Source organism: Mustela erminea, chromosome 1, assembly GCF_009829155.1.
Source record: "Mustela erminea isolate mMusErm1 chromosome 1, mMusErm1.Pri, whole genome shotgun sequence".
NCBI lineage: Eukaryota > Metazoa > Chordata > Mammalia > Carnivora > Mustelidae > Mustela > Mustela erminea.
In genome coordinates this window covers 5449214-5464592 of record NC_045614.1, presented here as the reverse complement: position 1 = coordinate 5464592, position 15379 = coordinate 5449214, and the positions used below count along the sequence as shown (strand labels likewise).

The 15379-nt window shown below is 58.8% G+C and overlaps 1 protein-coding gene across 14 annotated transcripts in view; it reads right to left on the bottom strand.

Annotated features, from left to right (window-relative positions):
* Positions 1-15379, bottom strand: part of FBN3 (fibrillin 3) — a 55013-nt gene that overhangs the window by 25041 nt on the left and 14593 nt on the right. For 10 of the 14 annotated variants that reach the window (XM_032309035.1, XM_032309033.1, XM_032309039.1 and 7 more), the window contains 20 exons: positions 15019-15138; positions 14737-14874; positions 14544-14594; positions 14153-14278; positions 12337-12561; positions 12028-12153; positions 11577-11705; positions 10479-10604; positions 9626-9751; positions 9384-9506; positions 9114-9239; positions 8101-8226; positions 6706-6828; positions 6382-6504; positions 5813-5938; positions 5583-5705; positions 4531-4653; positions 4283-4444; positions 3306-3374; positions 2382-2507 (listed from right to left, as the gene is read on the bottom strand). In XM_032309035.1, coding sequence (XP_032164926.1) covers positions 2382-2507; positions 3306-3374; positions 4283-4444; positions 4531-4653; positions 5583-5705; positions 5813-5938; positions 6382-6504; positions 6706-6828; positions 8101-8226; positions 9114-9239; positions 9384-9506; positions 9626-9751; positions 10479-10604; positions 11577-11705; positions 12028-12153; positions 12337-12561; positions 14153-14278; positions 14544-14594; positions 14737-14874; positions 15019-15138 — 2517 coding nt within the window. The remainder of the gene's footprint in view (positions 1-2381; positions 2508-3305; positions 3375-4282; positions 4445-4530; positions 4654-5582; positions 5706-5812; positions 5939-6381; positions 6505-6705; positions 6829-8100; positions 8227-9113; positions 9240-9383; positions 9507-9625; positions 9752-10478; positions 10605-11576; positions 11706-12027; positions 12154-12336; positions 12562-14152; positions 14279-14543; positions 14595-14736; positions 14875-15018; positions 15139-15379) is intronic. The other 4 variants (XM_032309029.1, XM_032309030.1, XM_032309068.1 and 1 more) reach the window with 4 other exon arrangements.

Here is a 15379-nt window from a genome sequence, read left to right as displayed (position 1 = left end):
CATATGCAAAAATTAAGTCCCAAGAAGTAGGGGTCCTAGATATAAGAGCTAAAATGATAAAACTCTTAGAAAAAGGCGTAACTGCAAGACATTGCCTGTTTTTGGCAATGGATTCTAGATAACACCAAATGCACAGCTGTGGAAGAAAGAAAAAAACCCAGATAAATAGGGCCTCATCATAATTAAAGCCTGTTGCGCATCAAAGGACACCATCAAGAAAGTGAAAAGCCAACTACAGAATGGGAGAAACTATTTGCAAGTCAGAGGTCTGATAAGGATCTTTTTTTTTTTTTAAAGATTTTATTTATTTGAGAGAGAGAGAGAGAGCATGAGCACGAGCAGAGGGGAAGGCTAGAGGGAGAGGGAGAAGCAGGCTCCCTGCCCACTGCAGAACTTGAGCCCAGCCTCCAGTCTGGGATCATGACCTGAGCTGAAGATAGAGCCACCCAGGTCCCAGAATATATAAAGAGCTCTCACAATTCAACAACAAAAAGACAAACAACCCTATGTAAAAATGGGCAGAAGGCGTGAACAGATACTACTCCAAAGATATATGAATGACTAACAAGCACATGAAAAGATGCTCATTAGCCATTAGTCATCAGGGGACTGCAGATCAAAACCACAATGAGATGCCACTTCACACCCCCTAGACAGTATAACTCTGAGCAACGGAAAATACCAGTGTTGATGAGGATGTGAGGAAACTGGGACCCTTGCACATTGCTGGTGAGCACGTAAAATGCTTAGCTACTGCAGAAAACAGTTTGGCAATTCCTCACCCAAAACAGAAGAGTCAACAGAATCACCATACAACCCAGCAATTCCAGGAGTGAGACCTACATTCGACAAGGACCAGCTACAGCTACAGAACATGCCCAAGGCAAAATGAAGACCAGGGCTTCCTTGTTGGAGACAGAATGAAGAATTCTCAAGAAATTCTCATGAAGAATTTCAAGATGGCAAGAGCAAAGCATTAAGCCAAGTGTGGGCCCTTCGGAGGACCTTCCTGTGCTACTGCACAAGTCCCATCCTTTGAGTCTGACTGCTGGGAAGGGCTGAGAGGACTGCAGCCCTCAAGCACACTGCTAGTCCTGCAAGGCTGCACATCCAAGGTCAACATTCAGGGTCAAGTCTGCTGGCCCTGTGATCGTTATTTTTTGATAAGAACTTAAAAAAATATATTTTATTTATTTATTTGAGAGAGCGAGAGAGAGAGTATGAGTAGGGGGAGGGGCAGAGGAAGAGGGAGAGGGAGAAGCAAACTTCCTGCTGAGCAGGGAGCCTGGTGCGTGACTCCATGCCAGGACCCTGAGATCATAACCCGAGCCAAAGGCAAACATTTAACTGACTGAACGACCCAGGCAAGCTACCCGGGGCATTTCTCTTTCTCCCTTGATATCCTAAGGGACGCGGGAGGTAGAGAGGAATGAAGTGTATTTCAAGTATCTGGGTTCTGATTCTTGAAGGTGTGACAGCTTCCACCTCCATGTACAATGGAAATCGGTGCGTTGATCTTAGATTTCTCCCTTCCTTCCCCATTTCCTTGAGTTTCTAAACAGCACTGCTCTGAGAAAGAAGATACATGTCCTGTCCTTGTGCGCTGGTGTTGGTGTCTGGCTGCATGTAGGGTCCACTCAATATTGTTGAAACGGAGAGACAGAATGAATTGGTGGATGGGTGGACGGATGGGTGGATACACAGAGGGAAGGATGGGTGAATAGGTAGATGGGCAGACGGACGGATGGGTGGATGGACAGACAGACTTGGTATACTGTATTGGAAGAGCTCAGACTCAAGGACCAGGATATTTGGGTTTCCCTCACTTACTAGCTGGTGCGTCTGGGCAAGTCACTTATCTCCCTGAGCCTTAGTTTCTGCATCTGAAAAATGGGATCATAAAAGGAACACGCCCTCCTGGGGCTGCTGTGGTGAATGAGCAGATGACAACGGCAGATGCTCGGTGCGGGGGTGACACGCACAGACTCCAGGTACCTGCTGGCTGTTACTAGGATGCACTTAGCAGAGCAGGAAGGAGGCAGGCGAGGCACTGCTTGAAGGAACAGTGTGGCTACTCCCTCTGCATCTGTCCCTTCCCACTCCCAGCACTGGGCCTCCGTCAGCTTTTGCCCCAAGGAGGCAGGGCATCGCTGCTATAGCAAACCCAGGCCGTTTCTGAGTGGGTAGGAAGTCAGAGGGAGGCAGCAGAGCAGAGAGCACCTAGAAGGATCCCAGGAAGCCTTCCCCGCCCTTCCGATGCCCCCCCACCCCGCTACCAGCAGCAAGGCAGGTGAGCTGGCCCCTAGGGGCATTTCAGGACCCAGCACCCGAGGACAGATGTGCAGCTAGGTAGGAAGGCCAGGGGTGGGGCGCATACTCACCCTCACAGGTGCGAGTGTCCCCATTGAGGTGGTAGCCAGGGGGGCATGTGCACCCAAAGCTGCCAAACGTGTTGCCACAGTCGCCCCCCTGGCACAGCCCAGGCAGCTCCTGGCACTCGTCAATGTCTGTCGGGGAGTGAGGGAGCCGTGCTTGGAAGCGAAGCCCAAGCAGAGGCCTCTGGGGACGCCGATGCCCTGCCCTGGGCTCTCCGGGGGGCCCAAGGAGAGCCGACCTGCTTTTTCGAGAATACCTGAGAGCCGTTGGCTCTCTGGAGGGTTCAGGCCAGGGCTGATCTTGGAGGCTTCACCTAAACTGTTTTGGGCCAGTGTCACCCTGAGTTCATCCCCTTTCTCTTCATTTCCTAGTCCGTCCGTCCATCCGTCCATCTGTCCATCCATCCATCCATCCATCCCCTGGTTCCTCCTCTCCAATCTTATCACCCCTGTACATAGAAGGCTGGAGGGATGGGGGGCGCCTGGCTGGCTGGTTGGTAGAGCATGGACTCTTGATCTCAGGGACATGAGTTCAAGCCCCACTTTGGACGTCGGGCTTACTTTAAAAAAAGAATGGTTGCGTGCGTGGAGGGATGGGTCACTGGGTAGGGGACCACTGGATAGGAAGATGGATGGATGCATAGAAAAAGTAGTGCCTGAAGAAGCAAGTAGGTCGATGACAAGATGGACGGATGGACGGATGGTGGGGGAAGGAGGAGTGGACGGATGGACGGCGGATGGGCCCACAGACCAACAGCTGGAAGAAGGGGTGGATTAAAAAACAATCACCACGAACTAGAACAGTTTAGTATCACAGCCTGGCCTCCGGGCAGGAAGGGCTGGGGCCCCTGCGGCTGCACTTGGGTGAAGCTGGGGTGAGACGAAGGTCGAGCAGCGGGTACGTGGCCGGACGGTCTGCCAGGAACTCACCTTCCAGGATGACGGTGATGGGGTTGGGCCGGAAGCCCTCGCCCCCCGGGCACAAGGTTCTGTACTCGGCTGCAAGGGAAACAGGCGCTTCTGAGGGGCAGAGCCCAGAGGGGGCAGGGGACTTGGGGTCCTGGAGGGCCCTGCACCCCGCTACGACACCAACTACAACCCCTGACCTCCTCAGCCTTTTGCAGCCGAGAGACCCTGGTCAATCTGGGAGGATGGGCTGTGTGTGTGTGTGTGTGTGTGTGTGTGTGTGTGTGTAAATATGTTCACATCTAACATGTGAATCGATGAACTGTGTGCTAGTGGCTGAGCGTGGAGAGAGGAAATGTTTTCTGACCCCAAAGCAGACCAGGGCAACTGCAAATTTCCCCGCTGAAAGAAATATCATGGCCATCACAGACACACAGACACACACACAGAGACATACACACACACACCTGAACAGGTGGACAGGCGTGTGTACCTGAGGCCTTTGCACATATTATTCCCACTGCATCACATACCCTCCCCCCTGCTCTGCCTGGAAAACTCCTACTCATCCTTCAAAACCTCATTTAAGCCCCTTGTCCTGGGAAGGCTTTTCTTACCCTCTTCCTCTCCACGGCCATCACTGAGCCTCAAACAAACCCTTAGAATCGCTCTACTCCCACAGCCCAGGGACCACTGGTTTATGGGTGTGGGGCAGTGTGCAGGGCTGTGGCTCATCCTTCCCTGGGTCCCCAGCCCCTTGCACAGGACAGAGAGGAACTCCCATTGTTTGCTGCTGGGCGGAGGAAACAAGTGAAGAGAAACAGAAAATTCGCAGGAAGGGATGGCATGGAGAGAGGCACAGCCAATGAACTGTCAAGAATGTGCTGTGTGACCCAGGACAGCCCCTTTCCCTCTCTGGGTCTCAGGGTCCCTCCCGTAGCAAAGGTGACTCCCCGAGTCCTGGCGCGTGCTCGCCTGTGTCCCCCCGCCCAGGGACTCACTGGTGTTGGCCATCGGGCACAGTTCACAGGGGTTGCCCCAGGCCCATCCCAGGGAGCAGCAGCAGGACGCGCGGCTGACGCCGGCCCCGACCTCCGCCGTGCAGGAGATGCCGCCGTCGCCCCGGTCGTGCGTGTCCAGGAAGCAGTTCCCGACCCGGGTGTCTGAACAGGCAGAAAGGGGCAGTTAGCGAGTGGTACGCCCAGCTCACCTGCCGTGAGAGCCCCAGGCGGAGCCGAGGCTTACTCACCCACACAGCCCACCCCGCTGGGGTTCAGCTCAAAATCCTGGGGGCAGTGGCAGAGGTAGCTTCCAGGGGTGTTGACACACAGGCCATTGATGCAGTTCACGGGGTCTGCGCACTCATTGACATCTGTGGAGTAGGGGGGCACCATCAGCGGGGAGCCCTCCCTTGACCCCCGTCCCTCCCTTGACCCCGGTCCCTCCCGCCTTCTTCCTGGGAAGCTGAAACCCTCAGTGTCAGATGTGGGGCTGTGGGGCGAGGCCACGTCCTCCCCTCGGAAGAAAGCCCGAGGGGACGGCAGCCTGCAGAGGCTGCTCTGCCCTGTCCAACCCCCTCTCCTCCTGGCTCTGTTCCACTTGGCATAGAGGTTTGCCCCTAGAAAGTTCCCTGTGCCCTGGCTTCCGTGCCGCTATCGTACAAAGCCAACATTTAGAACATGTTTTCAAACCAGGGGTTTGGCAGACTCTTATCTGGGGGCCAAATCCAGCCCCCTGCCTGTTCATGTAAATAAAGTTTTATTGGCACACACCCATGCCCACGCATTTACATACTGCCTGTATCTGCTTCGAGGTACAAGGCCTCTGAGGAGCTGTGACAAGGACTGTATGGCTGGAAAGCCACGGATTTCCTAGCTAGTCCCTTGCTGGAAGAGTTTGCTGAGCCCCATGTAAATAAAGTTTTAATGGCACACATCCATGCCCGCTCATTTACATACTGCCTGTATCTGCTTCGAGGTACAAGGCCTCTGAGGAGCTGTGACAAGGACTATATGGCTGGAAAGCCACGGATTTCCTAGCTAGTCCTTTGCTGGACGAGTTTGCTGAGCCCCGTTTTAAGCACAACAGTGAGAGACCATTCCGACGACCGCAGCGGAGGGAGCACGCTTTGTTCCTTCCCTGCATCCATCCAGGAGATGAGAGATGACAGGTCGATGGGAACAGGAATCCGTGGGGGCAGTGAGACAAGCCCCCCGCAGGACAGGACATTCGAGAAGGTCTGAGGGCAGGGGTCGGTGAGCCCAGCGCCCGCGCACACCCGCAGCCCGGTTGACCCCACACCTGTGCAGTTGCCCCCGCTGCGGTCCAGCTCATAGCCCCCACTGCAGGCACAGCGGAACATTCCAGGCAGGTTCTCGCAGCTCCCGAACATGCAGAGGTTCCCGAGAACGCACTCGTCCACATCTGTGGGGGCCCCAGGTCAGCCCGCCTCTCCCGGCAGCCTGCTCCTGGTGCCCTGCTCGCCGGGACCCCCCTGCTGCGTCCCCCAGCCCGGCAGCCCCAGGCCTCACCCCGGCAGGCGCGGTGGTCCTCTGTGGGGCTGAAGCCCATCTCGCACTCGCAGCGGTACCCGCCCGGGGCATTGAGGCACTGCCCGTTCTCGCAGAGGTCCACGTCCTCAGCACACTCGTCCCTGTCTGCGGGACCCCGAGAGGCAGAGGGCTGGGGGCCAGCGGGCCGGGACCCGCACAGGGTGGGCAGATGGCCCCAGTCAAACCCTCTGTGGTCACCCAGGGCTCCGGGGAGCAGGCAAGCCACTCTGGGAACTCGGACCCCGGCTCAGGGAGACAGGGGACGTGGTGACATAGGACCCGGGTGGAGGGGTCTGGGGAAGGAAGTGAGTGTTCCTGTCCCCACACCCCGAAGGCTCCGTGCGTCCGGAGTCCAGGGGAGAAGACAGCGCCCCGTGATGCTGGGCCGGGTGTGTGGCCCCGCGGGCTGAAGGCACGTCCTCTCCAGCACCCCAGCGTGTGGTGTGGGCGGTGGGTCGGGGTGGGTCGGGAAGCCCGCTGACCACCGTGACCCCCGCGGAATCCAGCCCTCATGGCTGCCCCTCTCGGGCCCCCTGTCCCGCTCTCACCTTCACAGGAGAAGCCGTCCCCGCTGAAGCCGCGGTGGCAGACGCAGCGGTAGGAGCCCGGAGCGTTCAGACAGTCGGCTCTGGGGCTGCACCGGTGCTCCCGGAAGGAACACTCATCCAGGTCTGCACGACACGGAGCCCGGAGCCCGGAGCCCCGAAGTGTGTGCATTGGGGGGCTGCAGGGAGGCAGACCCTCCGATCTCGGCCCTGACCAGCCCCCACAGACACCCCCCGGCCCAGCCACCCCTGCCCTGCACCCTTCCCCCACCTGCCCCCGACCTACCTCTGCTGCTCTGCCCAGACCGCCTGCCCCCAGGCACTCACCGCGACATGCGAAGCCGTCCCCGACCCAGCCTGGCAGACACCTGCAGCTGAAACTCCCAGGGACGTTGAAGCAGGAAGCGTGGCTGTCACAGCTGTGTCCCCCAAGCTCACACTCGTCCACGTCTGCAAGGAGAGGAAAAAGGTCACGGGAGGGTCAGGAGTGGAAGCAGGGCAGCAGGGCACAGCACCCCCACAAGGCCCGGGCTTAGGGTTAGGGCCTCAGGTGCAGAGTGGGAAGACAGTGCAGCGGTGGGGGGGAAAGCAAGGACCCTCCTGGGGAGGGCTGGCCCAGAAAGCACCCCCCACACTCCAGTAGCTTCCACCTTCACCCAGAGCCCAGAAGAAAAACCCTAAAGCCTAAAAGGTATGACTCCCAAGAGCCCTGCGGTAGTTTGAAATAGCAACAAGAGAGACTTAGCCTAGACCTTAAGAGTAACCGTCCTAACGCGTATGTCCTTGTTCTAGAGCAGGCTTCCCTCTAAACCAGTCTCCAATCCACAGCCGAGTCTGCAGTCGGCCTCGCTCTTCTACCCTCTGCAGCGTCTCCCTACCACCTCTGTGAGCTACTGGGTACTGGTCATTTCTTTACACGCTCTGCGCTGTTACTTGGGCAAATGGATTTTAAAAGCTAATTTTACATCGACCACGGTCTCTACAAAGTCACGGGCGTGATGCCGTTTCATAACGTGGGGCTCTAACACGCGTTCAGGTAACTGCGTAAGTGTGTATTTGTATTTGTACCCTCCGAAAAGGTACATTCAAGTCCTGACTCCTGGAACCAATGAACTGGACCCTTATTCGGAAATGTAGCAAGTTAGGATGGGGTCCTCCCGGACCGTGGGGACCCTTATCCAATGACCGGCATCCTTGTAAGAGGGAAATTTGGACGCAGACGCAGACAGAGCCCAGGTGAAGACAGACAGAGTGGAGTGACATATTTACGAGCCAAGAAACATGGAGGACTGGTGGCCACCACCAGAAGGCTGCAGAAGTGCAGGATAGATCCTCCCCTTAGACGCCCAGGAAGGAACCGACCCTGTGCGCACACTGATTGCAGATTTCTGGCCCCCGGGACCGTTTTCGAGGGAGAATACACTTCTGCACTTGTGAGCCACCAGGCTGGGATGAAACTGTGAGAGCAGCGCAAGGCGCCCCAACCAAGGACTGCTGAAATGTTGGAATGTGTGCCCCCGTGTCGCTTAAAGTCATCAGGCTGGCGTGCTTTGGGGACACTGCCGGGGACACCTGGGACTGCAGAGGTTTGTGCTAAGGGGAGCCCCGGGGGAACCTGACCTGGTCCTGTTTCTGCTTTAACACCACCTGTGCAAATCTAGAAGAATGAGGTCTGGCCCTGAGGGGAGGGGAAGACCCCAGGACCCCTGGCCGCCTGCTCACCGGAACAGCCCGTGGCTCCCTTGTTGATGATGTAACCGGGCTGGCAGTGGCAGACAAAGGAACCTTCTGTGTTCTCACAGTCCCCGTGGAGGCAAATGTGAGGGCTCAGGTCACACTCGTTCACATCTGTGGGATGACAGGAGAGGAAGCAGGTAAGGGTGGAGGGGGTGTGTGAGCGGGGCTGCGTGGCCTGCCACGTGTTGAGGCTGTCCCCGTCCATCTCCAGGACTGGGGAGCTCCTTCCGGTTCTACCGCCAGGCGACTAGGAATGTCCTGTCAACACGTGACACAGCGTATTCTGTGGCACGTATCCGGCACATGTTCTCAAAAGGATTTTGTGGCTGAATACATTTGGAGCACATGGGGCTAAATGAAGCAAGCTGGGTTTTTCTGCTACACGCCTTGTCCGAGCCTTTATGCCAACGTGGATCTGCAAGAAGCGCACGGAGCCGTAAAAGAATTCCCTGTTTGATTTGATCCGAAGCGCAGAAGTGCTCCCTAAGACTCCTGCAATCAGATCCCCCAGCTGCACCCGGCTGGACTCGTCTCCTGGGGAGGGAGTTACACTCTTCCTTCCTGGAGCGTCCCCACTCTGGCCCCAGCCCTGCCCTGACAGGGCAGACACCTGTTCCCCGGAGCCTGGCAGCCCGGACAGGACAATGACCACGGTCTGAGAAGCCTGGGGTCCCCAAGCTGGGCTCAGGGAGCAGTTCTGAGTGTCCTTCCATCTTGCTCACTGTTACACCTAAGACGCCTCAGGGTGCAGTGATCTTAAAATGCAGCCCGGGAAGCGGGGTTTGAAGCTTTGTGTGTATCAGGTACCGGGGGAGGGGTTGGCACTGGTTCGGGGCTCTGCTGCTCTGAATCCGATCCCACAGGCTCTGGCCCATCCCCCTTGCCCGCATGGGACAGGGAAGGGGCCCGACGTCGGCCTCGGCTGTGTGCTTCCCCGTGGAAGACCTGGCATGTGAGTTCAGACGCTGTCTTCTGCACCCGCAGGCCCAGCTCCTCACCAACGCATGTCCTTGCATCCAGCGTCGCCATGAATCCTTCATAGCACAGGCAGCGGTGGCCCCCAGGCACATTGGTGCACTGGCCCCCATCACAGATGTCCGGGATCTCCGCACACTCATCCACGTCTAGGGGAGCAAGGAGGGCGGCTGGGCTGTAACTGGGCAGGAACGGAGGGGGAGCCCAAGGGACCCTGCCACAGCGTCAGTGGCCTGCCCCAGGTCTGGCTGGTTTCACCTGGGACGGCTTGTTGGATCCCCCCTCCCACATACCTGCACATGTCTTCCCGTCGGGCATCAGTGAGTAGCCACGTCCGCAGCCACAGCGGTAGCTGCCCTCCGTGTTGGTGCAGTGCGCCTCACAGCCACCGTTCCCAGTGAGACATTCGTTTATGTCTGCGGGAGGCAGGGCAGAGGTGGAGGGACGGGGCCATGGGGCGGGGCCAGGCTTGGGGCTGGCGGGCTACCCCCACCCCCGCCCCGCCCCTCTGCGTGGCAGGTGGGCGTGGTCTCACCGGAGCACCCCTGGCCGTCAGGCGTACTCTGGAAGCCAGCATGGCAGGAGCACTGGAAGGCCCCAATGACGTTGACACAGTGGCCGTGGGGACACAGGCCGTCACTCAGGGAACACTCGTCGACATCTGTGGGGGAGAGTGCGTGGCTCATGGGGCCAGGTGTGAGCGGATGGCCGACATGGACACTTCTGCCATCTACAGGCCCCTGAGACACTCGGACACGCGTGCGCACCAGTGCTCTCACACACGTGCAAACACCCTCGCACGGAACACACTCTTCCTGAACGAACACACGCCCACACTCCGCCCACTCACAAGGCTCACACATGCTCCCTATACGCACAGACTCGCCCGCTGTAGACGCATATCGGCACCCACGTGCTGGTTCACAGACGCTCACACACACACACTCACAATCACAGACACACACATTCACACCATGTGCACTCCCACGGACTCACAAACACCTGTCACCCACAACTGCCTTTGTGTCAATGCACACCCAGCTGCACGCTCAGACCCCCACACAAACAACCCTCGGACCCCTTCACCTGCAAACACCCTCACCCAGGAGCAAACACATACCCATACTGAGACACACACTTCTTGCAAGCTCATGCAGACCCACAAATAGACGCAAATCACACACTCACTCTTGTGTAGACACCAATACACACCTCCACCGGACACACACAGGCTCTCCCATCTCACACGTGCGACCGCTCACCTGTACACGGACTCATGGACTCACACGTGCACATTCACACGCAGGTACGTCATCAGACATGCACAAACATGCATTCCCACTACGACACTCACCCCACCGATGCCCACACACCGGGGGCACGCTCACCCTCACAGGCGGGGCCCTGCGCCGTCAGCGCATGTCCGGGGGGGCACTGACACGTGAAGCTCCCGTCCGTGTTGACACAGCTCCCGCCCCGGCACAGCAGCGGGTCCCGCACACACTCGTCCACGTCTGGGCATGTGGAAGAGAGAGGAGCTGTGAAAGCCTGGACGAGGGCAGGGCGGGGCCGGGCTCATGGAAGCTGCTCCCCCCTCCCCCCGCACACACCCTAGCCCTGCCCAGGAGAGCCCGGAGGCTTGGAGCTCAGGTGAGAGAGTTTAAGCTGAAAGGGGCAGGGGCAAGTCAGCCCAAGAAGGAAGCTGGAATCCGCAGGACAGTCAGGGCCATGAGGCTGACATTGGGAGTCACCGAAGGAGACCCTGAGAAGCTACCCTGTAGCACACAGTCTCCAGGCATCAGCGTGGGGAGCGGGCTGCGGCTCCAGCCTCCTCAAGCTCCAGTCTCGTGTCCCTCCTTCCACCCCTCGGGCCCGCCCCAGGGCCTTGGCACATGCTGTTCTCCCTTCAGGCCGATCTTCCAGCCCCTCATCGCCACATTTAGTCCCACTCTCTCTCAGCCACAGCCTCAGGCCCCCCAGAACGGGCCATCCCTGGGGACCCCACCCCACCATGTGGCCCCCTCAGGGGCTTCTCACAGTGGCCATTTTGCATGTATCTGGGGATTCGTTTTAGGAACATCGGTCTCCCCATCAGGTCATGAGCTCCGAGAGACGGGCTGCCTGCTGCTGAGCGCTTAGTGGTTCTTCTCAGTAGAGACACATGGAATGTTCACGGAATACATAAATAAGGGAAGAGGCGCTCTCCAGGGTCTTCTTTTCTCACAGGACCCCTGCCCTGGGGGAACTCACCCAGACCTCGGTCCCTAGGCCTCAATTCTGCATGACAGAGCCGAGGTCCAGCAGCCTTTGGGACGCCACCGTGTGTCACCCAGATTCGCCGGGTCTCTGCTGGGTTGAGCTTCTCCCCACAACCCCCACCTTGTCCATGACGGCAGCGTCCCCACCACCCCTCCCCTCAGCCCCAGCACCCATCGGACATCGCCCTGCCCGGGGCCACCCCGCGCAACAGCCCCGCGGCCACCTACCCACGCAGTTCTTCGTCAGCACCAAGCCACTCTCATACCCACGGAAACACTCGCACTCAAAGCTCCCCGGGGTGTTGACACAGGTGCCCCGGCCACACAGGTCAGGGGAGATGTGGCACTCATCAATGTCTGCAGAGAAAGGGGCAGGGGACAGACTCCACATCTGTAGACACCGGCGGGGGCTGTGTGGGAGCCTGAGCTGCGGAACTGAGCCCGGGGGTGCGCCCACCGGCCAACTGCAGGGAGTTTCCTCCCTGGAGGTCCCCTCTGTCAGCCCCCCTTTCACAGTCAGGGTCCCTAAGGGCCACAGGGGCAGCAACCTGCCCTGGGTCATGCCGCTAGCGGGCAGCCAGGACTAGAGGTGCCCATGGAAGGGGGTCCCGACTCCACATCTGTTTTGAAGCCCCCATTCCGGCCGGCGTTCCCCACGGAGGCCAAGGGGGGCCCATACCTGTGCAGTTCCTTCCTTGAGCATCAAGGGCGAAGCCCCCGGCACAGGAGCACCGGAAGCTGCCCACGGTGTTCCTGCAGGCGCCGTGCACGCAGAGGCTGGGGAACGCCTTGCACTCGTTCACGTCTGCGGTCGGGAGCAGAACGTGCGGTCGGTCAAGCACCTCCCTGGGTTTGCTCCAGAGGCTTTGCGGCGGGGATTCTCCCCACAGACACTCTGCGCCGCCCCGCCCAACACACTTCCCACCTCCAGGCCTACGCCTGGGCTGTGCCCTCTCCCTGCCCTCAGGGCTCCTGGTGCTGCACACACCTTTATAAAAGGGTTGGCCTGACAGAAAGTCCCTACTGGCGAAGCCCGGGCCCCGGGGACACAGGCTGGCAAACGCTGGGGACTCGGGCTCTGGGCATGCCTCGCACGCAGCCCCCCAGGCAGCCCCCACGGAGCAGCAGCAGACGTCCATCCGGTGTTTGCCAGGCAGGGCGGCCCCACACTCGTCCTCGTCCCAGTGCAGGAAACACGGCTCCAGGCGCATGTCTACACAGAGGGCAACAGTCACCGGATCCCCCCTCCCCTGCCACCACACCACACCACACCTGCCACCACATGGGCCATGCAGTCTCCCTCTGCAGAGTCTGTCTGACACGCTCTCCCCAGTAGGAAACATGCAAGGGGAGTGACTTCCTCCGGTGGTGACAACTGTCCTAATGGTGTCATCCAACAGGGACATTGTAATGGTAATAACTTGTCCTGCTAAGGGGCCTGCTATGTGCTGGATGCTGTCCTAAGCTCCCCAACCCACATAATCTTCAAAATAGCATCAAGATGAACCTATTATTGTCATGGCCATTTTACAAGCAAGAAAACTGAGGCACAGAGGGGTTAGGGAGCCTCCCTGAGGCCACACAGTGAGCAAAAGGCAGAGCCACGTTCACACCAGGTCACCTGGCCCCAGATCGTGTGCTTGGTCTGGAAGACTCCCTCCCAACCTGGCAGCAGATAAGCCTCCCTGGAGACCAGACACAAGGGACTAAGCCAGAGGCCACTAACTATATCCCTAGGTCAGCCACCTGTTTTTATAAATAAAGTTTTATTGACACATAGCCACATCGCTATGTTTCCGTATTGCTGGGGGCTGCTTTTGCGTGCTACGACAGAGCTCAGCGGCTGCGGCAGAGACTGTGTGGCCCACGATTCCAAAATAGTTACCCCAGGCCCTTTCCAGAAAAAAGTTTGCTGACCCTTGGTCTGGGACAATTTCTCTCTCTTTACAAAAGGAACACACATTTTAGGCAGGTCGATTTGAAGTTGAGATCCTGTTCTAGAACCTTGAGAACTCCTGGGAACCCTGTGACATGCACAGGGATCCTCCCCTGTACCCAATGCCCGGGTCCAGGGCTAACGGTCACGTCAGAGCAGACGGGGCCCGCGTCGCAGCCTCCCCGATCACCTGGTCCTGAACTCAGCCCACAGGACCTGAAATGCAGCGGCTTTTTCCTCTTTACTCGGTTATTTCCTTTCCTTGGTTACATTTTGGGGCCAGTGGGAGACCCTCTGCCTGCCTAAAACTCAGCTCAGAAGGCAAGTAAATTTGAGAAGGCATCTACAAGAGGCTCCTCGCCAACGGCAGGAGGAAACCGGACAGCAGGCAGAGAGTCTGTCTGCTGCCTGGGATGCGTTTTTGGCCAAGAAATGTCCGCCTCAAGATGTTGGCCAAGAAACCCTCACCCGAGGGGAAAACAGCTCCGATCTCTGCGCCTGAGGGGGAGCCATTCAGAAGGAATGTTGGAGCCCGGGATGCTGAGGGAGATTCCGGGCACACTAGGGGTGCCCAGTGAGCAGACCCACCCCGAATCAAAATTCTCTGGTGACGAGAAAGAATGAACACATTTGCAGACGCTACAATACAAGACCTTAGCAGGTGCCGCGGGCCCTGTTAAAGGGCAGCGAAGCGAAAGGGTGAGCCCCCAAAACACACAAGACCCTCTCTTGAGACACGTCAGCAAGAAATGAGCAGGGAGCAGAGGGTCCCGGAGGTCTCCATAAATCCCTTCTGACCCCAGGAGGGGTCTCCAAGCACAGGGGTAGGGACAGTGGAGGGAGGGCAGGTGGCCCCGCACGGACTCACCCACGCACAGCTGGCCCGTGGCATCCAGTGTCAAGCCGTAGGGGCACTCGCAGCGGAAGGAGCCAGCAGTGTTGAGGCAGTGCCCGTTGGGACAGACCCCGGGGAAGACCTCGCACTCATTTACATCTGGGTGGGGACAGAACAGGAGGAGGGCAAGGCCTGGAGCTGCTCCCCTGGGACTTGGGACAGCCAGGTTGTCCCTTGGGAGGTAGGAAGGAACAGGGCCAGCCTCGGGGAATGGGGAACCTCAGGGGCAGACCTGGGTACCAAGAAGGGGAAAATTCTGTCTCGATCTCAAGACTTCAGGACCCCAGGCACCCCCCCATGACCTGCACCTGTCGGCGTGTCGCTTACCCGGGGGTGGGGGGACTACAGAAGGGCTGGGAGTTACCTTCACAGGTGAGCCCCGCTGTACGGGCAAAGCCATGGGCACAGGCAGGGTCTGTGGTTGGGAGAACCAGAGTGGGCACAGGAGTCAATCTCTCCATCAAGAGCCCCGTTCTCTGAACGGGCACCCAGGAAACCTCAGTGGCCATGCCTGGGTGGTCCCCCAGAGCTCAGGTGGGGGGCTCCCAGGGCATTACCAGGCTCGCAGCGTTCGCAGGGGCTCCCCCAGGCAGCGCCGAGGGTGGCACAGCACTCAGACCGCAGGGAGGCTCCACGCAGGTTCGCTTCACAGCGGCCCTCCTGGACCTTGAGCCAGCAGGTGCCCCTGGTGATGTCTGCGGAGCAGGCGGTGACCCCGTTCACCTGCCAGCCCGCACCTGCAGGCTGACCCACAGAGACCCACCCTTCCCCGGGATGGGATGCAGGGCTGGGCAGCAGTAGCAGTCCCTGCTACTCCATGGGACTCGGGGCCCTCTCACCTAGGCACATGGTGCCAGAGGGTCCCAGCCGGCTGCCAGGGGCGCATTCGCAGGCATAGGAACCGGCCAGGTTCCGGCACACACCATTGACACACGGGTTGGACAGGCACTCATTGATGTCTGCAAGGAGAGCCCCCCATTGGGTCCTGAGCTGTTGGAGAGGGGGCCCCAGCTGACCAGGGCCCCCTCCTCCCCAGTGGCCACCACATGCATATCCATGCGCGTGCACCTGACCAGACACGGCGTGTGCATGCAGGCAGGGTGCCCAGGGATGGAATGCGCAGAAACCCACGAGTGCTTGCACTGAGCTGTGCGGGACACCCATGCAGGCACACTGACACGGAGGGTCCTGTGAGCATGC